Source organism: Silurus meridionalis, chromosome 5 (assembly GCF_014805685.1).
Source record: "Silurus meridionalis isolate SWU-2019-XX chromosome 5, ASM1480568v1, whole genome shotgun sequence".
Lineage (NCBI taxonomy): Eukaryota > Metazoa > Chordata > Actinopteri > Siluriformes > Siluridae > Silurus > Silurus meridionalis.
This window is the reverse complement of record NC_060888.1, coordinates 19,533,548-19,553,103: the sequence shown is the minus strand read 5'-3', so window position 1 is coordinate 19,553,103 and position 19,556 is coordinate 19,533,548. Positions and strand designations below refer to the sequence as shown.

Here is a 19,556-nt window from a genome sequence, read left to right as displayed (position 1 = left end):
ACTGGCACTATGGTTTATGTAACTAAATGTTTTGATGGTTTATATATATATATATATATATATATATATATATATCAAGGACTCTTAATCATTTGAAATTAAACATTCTGTCTAGAAAAACTCAACATTAAAAAATTATTTATTCTCTTGGGCTTCTGGACCCACCACACACATTTGCTGCTGCCAATGTGAAAACAACTTAGGAGGATGACTGTTATCTCCTGAAGGACATCTGCACAGGCTGTTTAGACAGTGCTTCCAGGATCGTTGAGGTTAATCTAATCAGGGAACAAAAGCAACGAAACTTCCTTTTCAATCACTTCCCTAATGGACAGGGGTGAAGGGTCTTCCTGCTCCACCATCCGTTGTGTTCAGATTAAAAAAGTTCTATTTTGATAAGCTTGTTTTTGTCCTTTTCCCCATGCAACCCTGACATCCTGTTTCTTTGTGTTACACTGTCAGTGTGTCAGTAACCTAGGCACCATGCTACTCTGTGTCTCATTGAGAGATGTCATTGTCACTTAGCTGTCTCATCCCAGGCAGAAAAGTGTCAGTATGTTTGATATATACACTCATGGGCAAAGAAACTAGGCCAAGCCCAAAATAACAAAATATTAATTTAATGGTCGAAACAACAATTTAAACAAATAAAGTAACTTAGTATGGGATAGCTTTTTCCTTCAATTTTATTCAGTGTTTAAGGCTTGTAGATAAACTTGCTTACAGCATTTACAACATATAAACATTTGAACCTAGACATGTGTTGAATATTATATTGAACATTATCATTATCTTTATGAACACACACACATATATCTATATCTATCTATCTATCTATCTATCTATCTATCTATCTATCTATCTATCTATCTATCTATCTATCTATCTATCTATCTATCTATCTATCTATCTATCTATCTATCTATCATCTATCTATCTATCTATCTATATATATACATATATATTTTATGTGTGTTTCTGTGTTTGTGTGTGTGTTTGTGTGTGTGTGTGTATAGTGAATTTTCCTGTTTCTAGATTTTCTTCAAACTCTTCACTGCAACAAAAGCAAACAAGAAAGTAGTCTGACAGGAGGTCTCAGAAGTGCACTTGTTTATTTCTTACCAAATTATTCAGCAATGATTTGTTATTGATAAAATAAAATAATTTTCTGAAGTATACATGTAAATCATACAAATATTTAATAGCCATTTATGAATAATAAAAAAAGGCCTAATTTGTAAAAAATAATGTACCACATTATTATATGTGTACCACTTTCGATAATTTTTAATAACTTTAGTTATACTCATTTGAATTTTTTCTAGTTAATGAATCATAGAGATTAAAATGAACAAGCCAGACAAACAGTTTTAAAAGAATGTTACAACATTTAGACCTTCCGGTATTAATATGTTCTAATGTCTGTTATTATTATTTTTCTTTAATAAAAAATGAACATGAATAGACAGAAGGTGGACAAAAAAATGAAAAGATAAAAAATAAATAAAATAAATGAATGCATCCATCTAATTTTCATTAGCTAGGCTCTAAAAGCCTATGGACAAATTTACATATGCAATTTGAACGTCATAAAATATCAAGCCAATTTTCTCCATTACACATAAAAAATAATGACGGGTTTCATAAGGCTTCTACATTACAAAATATAACAATATAAATGTAATGGAAATCAGCTAAGGATAAACCATTTTTATGGAATTATTGTGGTTCAGTGCACTATATTTGAATATATTTACAAGGCATTTTCTTTTGATTTAAACAGTAGAACTACAGTTCACAGAACATGTCTAATAAGACCACATTAATCTTTCAGGAACACTTTTTGGAAGTCATTCAAAATCAGGAATTTCTCTTACTTCCAACAACGGAAATAGTCAAGCTACTGTCCAGTGATGACATCAATGTTCCTGATGAAGAGACCATTTTCCAGGCATTGATGATGTGGTTGCGCTATGATGTGCAGCATCGGCAAAAAGATCTAGGATTATTACTCTCCTACATTCGCCTACCCCTTCTGCCACCTCAGGTTTGCTTCTGATACATCATCAAACTCTGTGACCTGTGCAACAGCATTTGATTTAATGCAGTCATTTAGTACTGAGAAAAAAGGTAATATGAAATTATTCAAAATGAAATGTTATTAAATCAACTGGGATTATCTTTTTCTTTTTTCTTTTTATACATATTTAGCTTTTATACATGTGGTAGCAGGACTAAAAGACATCAATATGAAATTTTATTTTGGCAACCACAACACAATCAGTGTAAACAAATATCATTGTGAATTATTTTGTAGTACAACCAATGGTCATGGCAAAATTAAAGGCTGGGGGCGATTTCTTTCTAGTCAGCATGATTATGCTGTCAATCAGTGATAGTAGTGTCAGATATATACACAACTTATCTATATTTGGACTGCTAATATGCATTTCTCTTTGCTTTACATATTCATAACACATTATCAGCATATATACAGTTTCCCCCAAACTCTAAAAGTTCAGAACAATATGTGCATTTTGAACATCCCATTCCTCCTTTGCTGTAATAATAAAGATAATGAATATATAATATAATAAAATATATAAAAAATCCTCTTCAAGGATAGCTTTTTGCTTGATTTTGTATCGTGGTTGTGGGGATTAGCTCATTCAGCCACTAGAGCATTAATGAGGTTGGGCACTGATATTGGCAAGAAGGCCTGGAGTGAAGTCAGTGTTCCAATTCATCCCAAAGGTATTGGGTAGGGTTTAGGTCAGAGCTTTGTGCAGGCCACTCCGGTTTTTCCATTCCAGGTTTGGCAAACTTTGGTCCTTTCATTGGGAAATAGAGCAATGTCATGCTGGAATTGTCCAATCAAGTTTGAAGAAAGTGATACAACTTTTCTGTCTGAAATCATGAATGAAACTGGCTTTAATATTTTATATTTAGTACTACAAACTAATTTTACAATAATAATATGAAAAAAAATGTTAAGGGCCTATTTAATTATATTTTTGGAAAGTTAAAAGATTTGCAATTAAACCTGTTATGCCATAGCTGCTTGCTGATTTGGAAAACAACAAGATGTTTTCCGAAGATCTGGAATGTCAAAAGCTGCTGATGGAGGCTATGAAGTACCACTTGTTGCCAGAGCGTCGGCCGATGCTACAAAGTCCAAGAACCAAACCACGCAAGTCCACTGTAGGGGCACTGTATGCAGTAGGAGGAATGGATGCATCAAAAGGTGAACAATCAGTTATAATTTACACTGTGTACTGTTAAACACTATATACCATGTTGTCATGTCATACAGCTGATATTTACACATTGGCTTTTATTGAGGTGTCATACGACATATAAACAGTAACAAAGGAAATCTTTATATGAATCATTTATATAAATGTATATATTTTTATAATGCATTTATGCATCTGTAAGACTTAAAAGGTACAAAATAAAAAGTTAATTGCTGTATTACACTAAAGGTAGAAACATATCTGACATAAAATTGGTCTTGTTTTAGATTTTTACATTACAGTAATCAGAGCTTTAATATATCCTCTCTATTTAAAAAAAAAAAAATAGAGCTTAATTTACTTATGTTAAGGGTGACATACATTTATTAATATAAAATGTGATTTTGTTTGGAACTTATGTTACATTTTTTTTTACCCTTGTTAGTCCTACAGATGCAGCTTTACTAAAGAACGTAATTTATATGTTGTTAATACATAAAGTTTTTATTTTGATTTCTTTGCATGCTGTCAATAAATAACAATAGTATTTAAAACTTATAATACTTCATATTACAGTCATACAAAAAAATATAATTATGAATTATCTACAAATAACAAAGAAACTGTGCTTCCAGGTTCTACAACAATAGAGAAGTATGATCTTCGCACTAATACATGGATCCAGGTTGGCATAATGAATGGCCGGAGGCTTCAGTTTGGTGTAGCAGTCATCGATAATAAGCTCTATGTGGTAGGGGGAAGGGATGGCCTCAAGACATCCAATACAGTGGAATGTTATGATCCACTCAATAAAGTGTGGTCCACAATGCCTCCTATGTCAACCCACAGACATGGGCTAGGTACATCCTTTGCCTATTTCATTAATGTTTTTTCCCTATCATAATTAAATTTTTATACAATTTCTTACATCAGTGGTGTAATGGAAAATAAATTTTCTGTACTCATTTAAAAGGTATTGCAATCTAATTACAGAGCATGTAGTATGTTTTTCTGGATATGAAGTGGTTTCCTTCTTATTTTCCATAACATATATCTCCCCAAAGTTAATTACTTAACAGTTGGTATCTTACACATCTCAAATCTATATGAAATTGTATTGCATCTAAACACTAGTCCTGTTGGCAAACGTTCTTGTAATTGATGTTTTCATTTGAAGTTGCCATTTAAACATTTTAAAACACTCCCCACTGTTATCTGAACAGAGTGTGACAGATATTTTGGCAGGCGGTGTAAGATTGCAAATTGGATTGATTGGCCAAAGGAGGAGAAGGAGAGGAGAAAGACGTCTACAGAGACAACAGGAAAAGTAGAAGTGTAGGAGAGGGGAGGTTCGGGTTGGTACTTTAAATGTTGGTACAGGGAGAGAGATCCCGAATATGATGGAGAGGATAAAGGTGAAAATGTTGTGTGTTCAGAAGACCAGGAACATTGGAAGTGGCTTCTTTCATGGTGTGGATAGAAAGAGAAATGGTGTAGATGTGATCCTGAAGGAAGAGTACAGTAAGAGTGTAGTGGAGGTGAAGAGAGTTTCTGATAGGGTGATGAACGTGAAACTGGAAGTTGAAGGGGTAATGATAAATGTCATCAGTGCTTATGATCCACAAGTGGGTTGTGAGATGGAAGAGAAGGTTAAATTCTGGAGTGAGTTAGATGAAGTGGTAGAGAGTGTACAGAGAGTTGGGGCAGACTTTAATGAGCATGTAGGTGAAGGAAACAGAGGTGATGGGTAGATATGACTTAAAGGAGAGGAATGTGGAAGGGCAGATGGTGTTAGATTTTGCTAAAAGGATGGAAATTGCCATGGTGAACATGTATTTGAAGAAGAAGGAGGTCAATAGGGTAACGTATAAGAGTGGAGGAAGGTGCACACAGGTGGACTATGTTCTATGTAGGAGATGCAACCTGAAGGAGATTGGAGACTGTAAGGTGTTGGCGGGGGACAGTGTAGCTAGACAGCATCAAAGGGGTGGTCTGTAGGATGGTGAAGAAGAAGAGGAGGAGAGTGAAGACTAAAAGAAGAATGAGATTGTGGAAACTTAAGGAGGTAGACTGTAGCATGAGCAACTACTGCAGAAGTGATAAGGGAGGCAGCTAGAATGATACTTCGTGTGACATCTGGAACTAGAACGGAAGACAAACAGACATGGTAGTGGAATGTGGAATTGCAGGAAAGCATAAGAAGATAGAGGTTGGCAAAACAGAATTGGGATCGACAGAGGGATGAGTAAAGTAGGCCAGGAGTACAACGAGATGCGGCAGCAAGGTAAAAGGGATGTGGCAAAAGCCAAGGAAAAGGCATATGAGGAGCTGTATGAGAAGTTGGACACTAAAAATGGAGAAGAGGATTTGTACCAGTTGGCCAGGCAGAAGGACCAAGCTGAAAGGATGTGCTGCAAGTTAGAGCAATAAAGGGTGAAGATGGAAGGTAAATATTTTGAGCAGCTGATGAACGAGGAAAATGAGAGAGAGAGAGAGAAGGTTGGATGGTGTGGAGGTGGTGAAGCAGGAACTGGATAAGATTAGTAAGGGGGAAGTGAGAGCAGCAATTAAGAGGATGAAGAGTGGAAAGTCAGTTGGACCAGGGAACATACCGGTAGAAGCATGGAGCTGTTTAGGAATGATGGTAGTGGAGTTTTTAACCAGGTTGTTCAACAAGATTTTGGAAGGTGAGAGGATGCCTGAAGAATGGAGTGTGCTGGTATCGATCTTTAAGAATAAGGGAGATGTCCAGACCTGCAGTAACTACAGGGGAATAAAGTTGATCAGTCACACCATGAAGTTATGGGAAAGAGTAGTGGAATCCAGGCTGAGAGAAGAAGTGACCATTTGTGAGCAACAGTATGGTTTCAGTATGGTTTCATGCCGAGGAAGAGCACCACAGATGCATTATTTGCTTTGAGAATGTTGATGGAGAAGGTCAGAAGGAATTGCATTGTGTGTTTGTGGATTTAGAGAAAGCATACAATAGGGTGCCGAGAGAGGAATTGTGGTATTGTATGAGGAAGTCAGGTGTGTCAGAGAAGTATGTGAGGGTGGTGCAGGACATGTATGAGGACAGTGTGACAGCAGTGAAGTGTGCAGTAGGAACGACAGATCGCTTCAAGGTGGAGGTTGGACTGCATCAAGGATCAGCTCTGAGCCCTTTCCTGTTTGCAGTGGTGATGGACAGGTTGATGGACAAGGTCAGACAGGAGTCTCCATGGACTATGATGTTTGCGGATGATATTGTTATTTGTGGTGAGAGTAGGGAGCAGGTTGAGAAGAGCCTGGAGAGGTGGAAGTACGCACTGGAGAGAAGGGGAATGAAAGTCAGTAGGAATAAGACAGATTACATGTGTGTGAATGAGAGAGAGGGCAGTGGAGGGGTGTGGTTGGAGGGTGAAGAGGTGGAGAGGGTGGAGGATTTCAGGTACCTGTGGTCAACAGTGCAAGGTAATGCAGAGTGTGTTAGAGAAGTGAAGATAAGAGTGCAGGCAGGGTGAAGTGGGTGGTCGCATTATTTGCGAGAGTGAAAGCAAAAGTTTATTGGAATGTGGTGAGACCTGCAATGTTGAAAAGACAGGAGCTGGAGCTAAAGGTAGCAGAGCTGAAGATGTCGAGGTTTTCATTGGGAGTGACGAGGTTGGACAGGATTAGAAACGAGTTTATTAAAGGGGCAGGGCATGTAGGACGTTTTGGAGACAAGGTGAGGGAGGCGAGATTGAGATGGTTTGGACATGTGCAGAGGAGAGACATGGGGTATTTTGGTAGGAGCCACCAGGAAGGAGGGAAAGAGGAAGGCCAAGATGGCGGTATATGGATGAGGTGAGGGAAGACATGCAGGTAGTTGGATTGAAAGAGGCAGATGTACTGGACAGGGGGGTATTCAGATGGATGATCTGCTGTGGCCACCCCTAATGGGAGAAGCCGAAAGAAGAAGAAGAAGAAGAAGAAGAAGAAGAAGAAGAAGAAGAAGAAGAGCCTTGCAGATTTCCCTATATCTTGTAGCAATCCAACAGTTTGATCAAAACAATTACATTTATAGAACACCACTTGCCAAAATGTGTGCTCTCTGAAGGCAGACAGCAACAACAAGATTTGAAAGTAACCAACATAACATATTTCCAAATAATCTTTTTTTCTCATAATAAACATGTCATAGTAAAATTTGGGACAAAGACAGATTTTTCATTTTTGTTTTCTACAGTAGCAATTAACCAAAGCAACTTATAATGGGTTTTTAAACATATCTTTAAAACATAACAGCCCATGGTTAACATTTCAGATGATGGTGATCTGAGTAATAGCATTTCTAGGGCTCTTTGCTGTTTGCTGGACATATTGGAATTAGAATGAAACAACTAGTTTGCTTTCTGACTTGTCTAACTGAAGCCTTTTTTGAAATAAGAGTGAGCTTTAGCACCTGTGTCCCAGCTGGAGTGGTACTAATATCTGGACCATAGTAATGTAAACAGAAGCCTGAAATAAAAAAAATCTAGAAAAATCTATTTGATACTATTGGGAATAAAGGTTTATGCTATATTTAAAATATTATCTAATATTTTTAGATGCCTAGAAAGACATTACAAACAGCACGCTACAATAAAAAATAAAAACCTCAGCCTAGATTGGAACAGGAAAATTTGTGTAAAATTTATTTGGTAAGCAAATGCGTACTATATATTGACAAATAGACAATTAAACCCTATGTTTATTTACAATGGGTCACCAGATAGACTATAGACAATATCACTAATTCTGACAAATATATTTGAAACTCAACTTGTGTGAAGTAAACAATTCAACACAGGGGATGCAACCTTTTAAGAGACCACATCTATTTCCATAATGGCACTAGAGGCAAATTGGAAATGATTAAAACCACTCCATTAGCTTGTCTGTGTACATAAATCTGTTGACTGTACAATCTACTACCAGTACACACTAATGTACTCACAAAAGTAAGCAAATTGAATAAGGGCAAACGTCTAAAGTACCTGACACAAATCAGCTGATGCCAACACAGTAAACAGCCGACAAGAAAATATTCGTCAAATACATGGCAGGCAATTTTGGAAGAAAATTGAGTGTGGTGTTCTTTAGTGGAATTTACAGCACCTTTATAAAATGAACACTGTGCGAGGTCTCCACTACAGTGCAATATTAGAACCAATTCACATTGGGGGTCAAAGGACAGTTTAGATGTCGAGAGAAAAAAAGCAACAGCCGGAGATTTATTACAGAAGCATGAGGGACCTTTCTGCAGCGGAGGAGGCAAGATGCTGCATGAATACTTAATGGTTGTTCCTTAGGGCCAGCCACTGGGCAATGTATTCAGTTCCTAGGGCTTTGTTTAAGATGGAACCTTTTGATTCGGATCTCAATTAATGCAATGGCAGTATTATTTAAATTTTGCCATTTATAAGTTCTGCTTATATTAAATAGGATTTGTTGATGAGACATAATATAAAGGAGATACATATGATTAGAGGCAATAAAAGTACCTGCTCTTTCTTATGTTTGATAAAGGGATTGCTGTCCTGGAAGGGCCTATGTATGCGGTGGGAGGGCATGATGGATGGAGCTATCTGAACACAGTGGAGAGGTGGGACCCCCAGGCAAGACAGTGGAATTATGTGGCCAGTATGTCCACTCCTCGCAGCACAGTGGGAGTCACTGCTCTCAATGGAAAGTAAGTGATTTTCTTTTTATCTAACTTTTGCAGATGATGATTGTTTTACTCATATTTCACATTCAATGTTACAACTTAAGATTTGCACACATAAGTGGAAAATCTACAGTATATAGATGCACAGTTTCACAGTTCAGGAAGGTAACCATGAATACATTATTTAAATTCAACAGTAAAGATGAAAATACAGATAAGCATAAGACACAACAAAGGTGTCAAGTGAGCAGGAAGACATTGATGACATTTTAGTTTATTTTTAATAAAAAAATAAGTTTAGAATTTTAAATCCAAGTACCAATATTTGGAACTACAGTATACACAGATACAGATGCAGAGAGTGACATTGTTTTACAGCATAGAATCATTTATTATCCACTGTGTTGTGATTATTGTTGTTAGTTATGATGAACAGTAAGTACGTTTGGCCACTATTAGACAAATATAAATGCTCTACTGTGCTAAACAGCTGCTTTGTATAGACAAGTCTATTAAAATAATCAATTTAATGTAATATATATTTAAGTGTACAGTATTGGAATAGAAAAGTGTAAGTATGATATACTGCAGAGCATTACTACTAGACCCTCTCATAATGGCAAATCCTACAATAGATTCCACAACCAATATTAAATATTCCTCAAAAATGGCTTGACCACCAAGATAATAAGCTCTGAGACCAGAGAGTCTACACTTTCTATGTTCGATAAAAAGGTTCTATGTTTGATAAAAAGAGAGTTCAGACTAGTATTTGTCCCGGTTGATGAAAACAGCTGCACATCACACAGAAAACACTGACAAACCCTAGGGCATTTTTTAATTCCGGGAAAAAAACAACAACTTTGAAACTACCCTTCAAGCATTGTGACCTACATTTCAAAGTGATTGAGTGCCCTTTCCAATACTGAATTGGTTAAAACAGGATCTGAACCCACTGATCTGGGCATAATTGTTGTGTGCCTTATAGTTATGGAATGTTATTAATATTACATAAGAGAATAAACAATGCTTAAATGGATACATAATCCAAATATAAATTTGATATACCACTTCGTTTGCCATTTTTATAATGTATTCCTTACCATTGTATACCATTGTATATACAACTTACCATTGTATATATCCACCTGATTTCTGTTTATAGTAATAGCAATATATTATGTTCATAGTACATATCCTTTTGTAAATTTTTGTTTATAGTAATAACCATCTGTATATTATGTTCATAGTACATACACATCTGTAAAATACTGTTTATAGTAATAGCCATATATTTTGTTTATAGCTCATATCCTTTTGTAAATTTCAGTTTATAGTAATAGCCATCTGTATATTTTCATAGTACATACACATCTGTAAATTACACTTATAATAGCATTTTATCTATTAGCAGCAGCTAAATACCACTGGCACCAGTCTCAGCAGGGAGTCAAACAATGTTGAGGGTAATAAAAGCTATTAACCAAAGAAAATAGATCAATATGTCAATGAAAGAGATCTAAATTCAAAAAGTCCACTGAATTCCACTGAAGATCACGTTAATTAAGACATTCAGATCGGATACTATTTCTGTACAGCAAAGTATTCTGAAATTAAAGCTACAAATAAATTAAAAATTATCATTTCAGTTCAATTCAGTTTCATTTGAATAGCACTTTTAACAATGGGCATTGTCCCCCCCAAAAAAAAACATTACAAAGAAAAAGGTTATATAATTTAAATGTATAAGTTCATCCCTTATAGGTTTATCCCTAACGAGCAATCCAGTGGTGACAGTGGCAAGGAAAAACTACCTGAGAGGTATGAGGACGAAACCTTCAACTTTAAGGAACCAGACTCAACCTGGAGAGGAACTTAGACTTAGATGAGGAGCATTCTCATCTGGGTGGTACCAAATGTCCGATTCAATAAAGTCCAATATCAATCTGGCTTTGTGTTTAGAAAAACTTTATATAGTTATATATAAGTGTATATTATACGTTTTTTTTCTTTGGGTGGGAAGTGGAGTCTTGGTGGGCGGTGTCACCTGGAATAGAAAAGTGTAAGTATGATATACTGCAGAGCATTACTACTAGACCCTCTCATAATGGCAAATCCTACAATAGATTCCACAACCAATATTAAATATTCCTCAAAAATGGCTTGACCACCAAGATAATAAGCTCTGAGACCAGAGAGTCTACACTTTCTATGTTCGATAAAAAGGTTCTATGTTTGATAAAAAGAGAGTTCAGACTAGTATTTGTCCCGGTTGATGAAAACAGCTGCACATCACACAGAAAACACTGACAAACCCTAGGGCATTTTTAATTCGGGAAAAAACAACAACTTTGAAACTACCCTTCAAGCATTGTGACCTACATTTCAAAGTGATTGAGTGCCCTTTCCAATACTGAATTGGTTAAAACAGGATCTGAACCCACTGATCTGGGCATAATTGTTGTGTGCCTTATAGTTATGGAATGTTATTAATATTACATAAGAGAATAAACAATGCTTAAATGGATACATAATCCAAATATAAATTTGATATACCACTTCGTTTGCCATTTTTATAATGTATTCCTTACCATTGTATACCATTGTATATACAACTTACCATTGTATATATCCACCTGATTTCTGTTTATAGTAATAGCAATATATTATGTTCATAGTACATATCCTTTTGTAAATTTTTGTTTATAGTAATAACCATCTGTATATTATGTTCATAGTACATACACATCTGTAAAATACTGTTTATAGTAATAGCCATATATTTTGTTTATAGCTCATATCCTTTTGTAAATTTCAGTTTATAGTAATAGCCATCTGTATATTTTCATAGTACATACACATCTGTAAATTACACTTATAATAGCATTTTATCTATTAGCAGCAGCTAAATACCACTGGCACCAGTCTCAGCAGGGAGTCAAACAATGTTGAGGGTAATAAAAGCTATTAACCAAAGAAAATAGATCAATATGTCAATGAAAGAGATCTAAATTCAAAAAGTCCACTGAATTCCACTGAAGATCACGTTAATTAAGACATTCAGATCGGATACTATTTCTGTACAGCAAAGTATTCTGAAATTAAAGCTACAAATAAATTAAAAATTATCATTTCAGTTCAATTCAGTTTCATTTGAATAGCACTTTTAACAATGGGCATTGTCCCCCCCAAAAAAAAACATTACAAAGAAAAAGGTTATATAATTTAAATGTATAAGTTCATCCCTTATAGGTTTATCCCTAACGAGCAATCCAGTGGTGACAGTGGCAAGGAAAAACTACCTGAGAGGTATGAGGACGAAACCTTCAACTTTAAGGAACCAGACTCAACCTGGAGAGGAACTTAGACTTAGATGAGGAGCATTCTCATCTGGGTGGTACCAAATGTCCGATTCAATAAAGTCCAATATCAATCTGGCTTTGTGTTTAGAAAAACTTTATATAGTTATATATAAGTGTATATTATACGTTTTTTTTCTTTGGGTGGGAAGTGGAGTCTTGGTGGGCGGTGTCACCTGGAATAGCAACTTGTGAACCTGGCTATGTGAGCAATTTAGTGGCAGGCTGTAAATTTCACACTTAGGCCTTCAATGGTGACCTACCTGACACCACAGCTCCAGAAACCATAAATACTTTACATAAACATAGTATAATGGAGCACTGTATCTCAGACAGGTATCTCATGCAGTGAGAATGATTGCCATTACTAAAGCTAGAAAACCAATTAACACAATTCACTGCAGCCACAGCTGTGACACCTGCATGCATCATTTTTAACAAAGGCACCAATATTAACCTCATAAAATGACTCTGGGATTTCTGTGCATTTTTGTGTATTTGAAATTAAGCCAAATTGTGTGCTTGTTTTAGCAAATTCTACAGGAAAGAATAAACTAAAGTATAAATGGTTCTTGATAAAGCTCTACTATTTTTAAATGTTTTCAAAAGTCTGTCTTTGAAATGGCCTTCTAAGTATATTTGCCACCAAATGTATTTCTTCTCCTCTGTCAGCTATTTTGGAATGAAAACAGCTGTTAAATCTACATGAATATATTTGAGCTTGTGCATTTTGCTACAGGTGCCGTTTGCAAGCTCTGACATCCTAGTGGTAAAATTTAAAATGGCATGTAAGAATATAGTGTTACAAACAAATGAGACCACCCACTAAAAAAAAAAAAAATTCAAAGACAGGTGGAATCTTAAGCCTGAGCATCCACTCTCTCTGCAGCAGTGGTGGTGACATTTGTTATGCATCACCTATCATTTCAAACCTTTAATTTCCAGCCAGTAGCATGATGGAAAATCATGGTTGATGAAAAATGTAGCCAATGAGTGCAGGATTCTAACGATATATGGAAGGTTTATATTCCACATGTGGGCAAGTTCTTAGTTTTATTAATCTTTAGAAGCTCTTAGTGGTCAAAAAGCACACCTGTCAGGAAGTGGATGCAGCTCTCAGTTCTGAACAAACAGCTGTTTCCAGCTCGTGTTAACTGAGCTTTGTTTGCAAAAAGAATGAAAACAAAGAACATTTTTTTTTTTATTGGAGATAGCACAAAGCAGAAATGAGGAAAATGTTCTTGCACAGAGTGACAATACCATGGATGGAAATGCTTAGCCTATTTTACATCTGAGTTACAATACATCTCCCTTTACAATTTAATTTAATACATGTTATAAATGTTATTCTCTGTTTGTTTTTATAAGAGAAATGCTTGAAAAGAGTGTGTGTGTGTGTGTGTGTGTGTGTGTGTGTGTGTGTGTGTGTGTGTGTGTGTGTGTGTGTATTTATTGTTAGGCACACTACTGTCCATTTGAATGGCCATGACTGTAAAACAATAGCTTGTCTGGCTACCTGGCCATCAATATGAATGCCAAATCAATATAAAGCCAAACATGTTTAACAATAGCCTGAACGGTCAGCCATTAATTTGAATGCAGACTGTGTGAATAGCCACCTGAGTCTAGCAGGTGGCTCTCAAACAGGGGGAGGGAGAAAAGGACCAGACATAGCCTCATAAATGTTTGTAGGCATCTAATTTTTCATGACATCATTAAATATGAAATATATACTCATGAGACATGTGGCTTTCAAACCAGTACTTTTCTGGATTGCTAAAGGACTGGTTTCATGTAATTATATATGAAATAAAAGGTTAAATGCAGGAAATGTATATTCAAGGCACTTCAGCATCTATAACATATTTTTAAGCATTATCAACTTTAAATGATGCATAGTAAAGCCCAGACTGTCTTCTTTCCAAATATATCTAAATTGTGTATGTAGCACTTTTGTCAGAAACTGTTAACATTTAAATTTAGAGTACATTTCCAGCTGTGTTCCCCAATTTGGGCTGGGCTGGGCTGGGCTGGGCTGGGCTGGGCAGGGTGGGTGGAAATAAATGTTTTTAGGCATCAAATTTTTCATGACATCTTCATATATATATATATATATATATATATATATATATATATATATATATATATATATATATATATATATATATATATATTAACTAATGAGACTTTTCAATCCAATACTTGTCTGGATTGTCAGGAAATTTATAAACAAGGCACTTCATCATCTATAACTTATATTTTTTGAGCAATATCAACTTTAGTGGACAGTAAAGCCCAAAGTGTCTTCTTTTTAAAGATTTTTTAATTGTTTATGTTGCACACTTTTGTCAGGAACTGTTAACATTTCATTTTAGGTGGGTAATTTTCAGCTGAGTCCCAAAAGCGGTGAAGAGAAAAATATGTTTTTAACGCTGCAAGCACCCGCACTGCATTTTGAAGGCCTTATGGCATATTTTGGCCCTGCCGACACATGAGATAATGGCTGAAATATGATTGGATAGAAACTTTAACTTAAACATACACTACTTGCTGCAGTGCAACCAAGAGAAAAGCTATGAAATTAAGAGAATAGTCTATTGTGAATAATTTAATACATATTTATTACAATTTAAATATATATATTTATATAAAAATGTAAGCCAATGCTTCTGATAATGTTTATGCAAGCAGAGAAGGCCTTGCTGGCCCACTTGTGCTATTATACTGTAAAATGTGACCAATTTAAACATCTCCTCTGTACTCCATTGTTTCAGGCTGTACGCAGTTGGTGGACGAGACGGAAGCTCGTGCTTGCGGTCCATGGAATGTTTTGATCCCCACACTAACAAATGGAGCATGTGCGCACCAATGGCGAAGCGGAGAGGAGGCGTGGGCGTGGCCACCTACAACGGCTTTCTGTACGCGGTCGGCGGCCATGACGCGCCAGCCTCAAACCACTGCTCTCGTCTTTCTGACTGTGTAGAAAGGTACGGAGAAGTAGCAACACGTTATTTTGCACACACGCCGATTCAGCTCCCAAAATGTTTAAGGCTCACCGGAAAGGCAAAAATTCCTGGAAGGATTTCTGTCTGCGCAGGCAGGCACGCCTTTCCTCTTAGTAAAAACACACGCACTCACACAAACCGCAGTTACCTTACCGCTGTGGAATGTGGCGCTTAGAAATTTGATAAACTGACGCCACCCTCCCCCTGCTGGTCATACAGATGAACTGCACTATTATAACCAGGTTAAGAAAGAAAGAAAGAAAAAAGAAAGAAAAAAAGAAATACTTAACCCCTGGGTTACCACTCCCCTGGTTTTCGCATATCCATGCCAGCAGCCGTGCCCCTGAAGCAGATAGGTTTAAGTGCTTTGCTAGAGGGCACAACAGTGGCAATTTGGTGGGGGCTTAAACAGTGCAGTGCATAGCATTATTATTATTATTATTATTATTATTATTATTATTATTATTATTATTATTATTTGCTTTAATAATAATTTTTACCAATCCTGTTATTGTAGGTACTATGGCGGATTCTCGCAGTGACAGTAAAAATGATCTTGTTTCTTAAAAATTACTTGTTCACATTATCATTAAGAAGTCTGGGGTATATTAATATGGTTGGGCTCTAAGGATTATACTTTATCACGGCTGAGCAAAATAAATGGCAGAAAAAAATGGCAAATCAAAAAAATTGCATCATATGTGTGTGCATGCACACAGGTGTATTTATAATTTTAAGGCAATTATTAGTTTATTTTGTCCTTTATAATTATTAGATTATAAGTACAAAATGTCACTGTATATAGCACTTTTTTCATATCTAGTAACTAATAACAATATTATAAATGCAATTCTTATGAATGTCTATATCCAAGCATTTTTTATAATTAAGAATGCTATGTCTATACATCATAATAAATGTTTAATAAGTAAATAATGGTGGAATGGCCCGTTATATAAATAGATTTCCATGTTATTATGCTGTAATAGCATTCACTATTATGACTTCTTTAGAATGAACTTTAAAGAACTATATCTCTCAAAATATTAGACATTAGAAAAGCACAAACATTTGTGGTGGCACTTTTTTATATTGCAGGCATTATTCTATGAGCAAGATATTAAAAACCGCCCTAGTAATGTGAAGCACTTGAGATATGTTTACATTTAAATCAGATTTCAAAATCTTTCTTTGCTGTCATGGCAGGTATGACCAAAAAACTGACACGTGGACCATGGTGTCGCCGCTAAGTGTTCCACGTGATGCAGTGGGAGTGTGTTTGCTTGGTGACAGGCTGTATGCAGTGGGTGGATACGATGGCCAATCCTATCTAAACAGTGTAGAGTCCTATGATGCACAGAATAACGAGTGGATTGAGGTAATTCTTATCAACAATACATAATGCCTTTGTGAAATTGCTCAACTTCAGTTTTAATTAAACTTTGTTTGTATTCATTTTATGCAACTTGTTAATTTAATCTTTATTTTTAAATGAAGCATATTCAATGTAATAATGATGGTGCCTCAACCCCTTTGAAAATAAACTGTTAATGTTCGTGCAACAGTCAGATGATGAACAGGCACTGAGAGGAAGCAAGAGGCTTTCCTTCTATTGAATGGTTTTTCCATCATGCACAATAGCAGTGAACAAACTCTGACTTCCCTTCACTTTTCCACCGAGCATGTGTTAATCTCTCATTCACCCAGTGAGTGTGTGTTATCCCTCACCACTTAGACACATACTCTGTAAAAGAAAGAGCTGCAGTAGGAATGGATAATGTGAGTGGAAGCAGTGCGGAAGGGTGGATTCAGAAGGGTCACACTTGTGGATATTGGCCATTAACCTCTGTCACTTTTGCTGTTCTAGGAGGTGCAGCTGAACATTGGCAGAGCTGGGGCCTGTGTGGTGGTGGTGAAATTGCCTTGAGCATTCAAGCCATGATCTTACAGGACACACACCAGCAGTGGAAAACAGACATTCAATGTCATCATGTGTAATTTCTCATTTTAGTGTCCGTTCCTATTTTACTTGGATGACAATAATGTGAAAGGGCCTCCTTGTTGAGTATCGCCTAATAGCTGAGTATTGCAATAGTAGACACTGAAAAAAAAATGTGAATGTTTAAAATCTCTGCATATAACACTTTATGCTTCGACTTTATTAGAAATGAGTATTTATTTCCTTTCTTTATTTTACAGATATATCAAATTAATTTTCGTCTTTCTGTATTAATAACCTCCAGCAACCCAAAGTGAAATGCATTTACAGAATAAAAAGAAACCTGCAGAATGTGTTTTAAGAAAAGGAAATATTTTTTGATGTTTTAACAATGCATTTAAAAACACTGTGAATACGTCTAGTTGTGAGAATGCATCCAGTTTTGAGTTAATATGCTCAGAAAATGTTTTGGAGAAAATTTACACACAAATGTTATACACTTTTTTTAATGTAAGCCTAAGACATAGCATGAAACTACTCAGCAGACAGTTAAAAAAAAATATTTCAATAAAGTAGCTGCAAAACACCAAAGTATCAAGTGATAGTAGTCATGACTTTTCATGTTTACAAAAATAGTGAATATACAAAATATATCATATTGATATTTTACATGAATGTATAGTTTTTGTAATTAAGTAATGTATATATTTCCTGAATCAGTGTTATAAATGTATTTTATGATCATCTTTGTTTTAATTTTGGTATGCTGCTTGGGTATGTTTGAATGCCATATTATAATGCTTTCGTATGTTGTCAAATCCATATCAAGAGGTCAACATGAATGTGTTTGGATTAAGGCAGTGTTTGAATGGTTTGGCCTTGTTCCATTGCCATGTAGGTGAATATTTCACAAGGGATACTGACTTAAAATTTCTCAATTTTGAATAGTCCATAACACGTTTTCAAAATATTTTTTTTATTTGTATTTAGTAATTTGCTATTTGTAACAAGCGAGATTTACAGATACATGTATTTTGCTTTTCATCATTTTATATAGCATGTAATCATAAATAAACTTTTCTCCCTCGTTATCTACTTTTCTTCCTCTCTGAAAATTTCAATGACATTCTGCACTTGTTGTGTCCAAGACCTCACTAATCACACTTTTCATGCATGCTACATGTATTTATGCATGCTACATGTATGCTACAAGTAATTACACTAAGTCCATGATTTTTCTTTTTTTAATGTATAAATTGTTTATCGTTTTTTTATTTGTTACAGTGGAAGTCGCATCTAATATCACAGCTATATTTATTATTATGTCATTTATATTTGTTATTGATTAGGGGTGTAACAGTACACATATTTGTACTGAACCATTTGGTACAGGGTTGAGTTGCTGCACGAACAAATCAATCGCAAGTTTGTTTGGTCTCTGCCTCACAATTGTGCTCATTGTCACTGTTTTTTATATTTTATTATTATTAAACATAAAAACATACACAACAATGGCAGTGGTATAAAAAATAAACTATACTTAGTACAGTGTCACTGTGGCTACTCAATCAGTACCAGAAATATACTTTGTAGTGCTCCAAAATATGATTTGTAGTGCTTCATAAAACTCAGATTTTGTTTTGTGCATTGTGAAATCACTGGCACATCCTGCTATTGCCAACTTTTTTACATCAGTCTAGTGATATGGATTCTTTTACGTTTTATGTACAGAAGACAATTCCAAATATCGAGAGAATGAATGAATAAAGGTTGGAAGTAAGGAAGACATTTGTTGAAGTATGCTAAAATAATTAGAACAGTTAAGTAGATACATATCTTTAGAAAATTTAATATTAATTGTAAAACACACACACACACACACACACACACACACACACACACACACACACACACACACACACACACACTGTATTATCCAAATTGGGTCTAACAAATGTACACTATCAAATAAAAGTTTTACATTATGAATTTATTTTATTTTATGAATTTCATTTGTGCCAGTTCAACCAATTACTCAATATAATCAATATAATTAAGAGTGTATTGCATACATTTAATTTATTCTATTTTATTTGTATCTATTGTATTTTTTATAAAATATTATAAAATATTATTTTATATATGATTTAACCAAGCAGGCATTTTATTTAAAATAATAATAAAAAAAACGTAAACTGTTGATGATTTAACTGCGTTAATAAAAATCAAAAGCAATTTTATGTTCTTCCCCCAAATGTACCAAAATTAAACCAAACCCATGACTTAAAAATGGAGGTAAGTACCAAACCATAGATTTTGTGTACCGTTACACCCCTAGTATAAATACAA

The 19,556-nt window shown here is 35.2% G+C and overlaps 1 protein-coding gene across 3 annotated transcripts in view; it reads left to right on the top strand.

Moving 5' to 3' along the window:
* klhl4 (kelch-like family member 4) overlaps positions 1 to 18,302 on the top strand; it is a 39,641-nt gene extending 21,339 nt beyond the window's left edge. For all 3 annotated transcript variants that reach the window (XM_046848879.1, XM_046848880.1, XM_046848877.1), the window contains 7 exons: positions 1,835 to 2,047; positions 3,058 to 3,244; positions 3,872 to 4,096; positions 8,766 to 8,928; positions 15,038 to 15,250; positions 16,475 to 16,646; positions 17,136 to 18,302. In XM_046848879.1, the coding sequence (XP_046704835.1) occupies positions 1,835 to 2,047; positions 3,058 to 3,244; positions 3,872 to 4,096; positions 8,766 to 8,928; positions 15,038 to 15,250; positions 16,475 to 16,646; positions 17,136 to 17,195 (1,233 nt within the window). In that variant the 3' untranslated portion in view covers positions 17,196 to 18,302. The remainder of the gene's footprint in view (positions 1 to 1,834; positions 2,048 to 3,057; positions 3,245 to 3,871; positions 4,097 to 8,765; positions 8,929 to 15,037; positions 15,251 to 16,474; positions 16,647 to 17,135) is intronic.
* Positions 18,303 to 19,556: the final 1,254 nt, after the last annotated feature.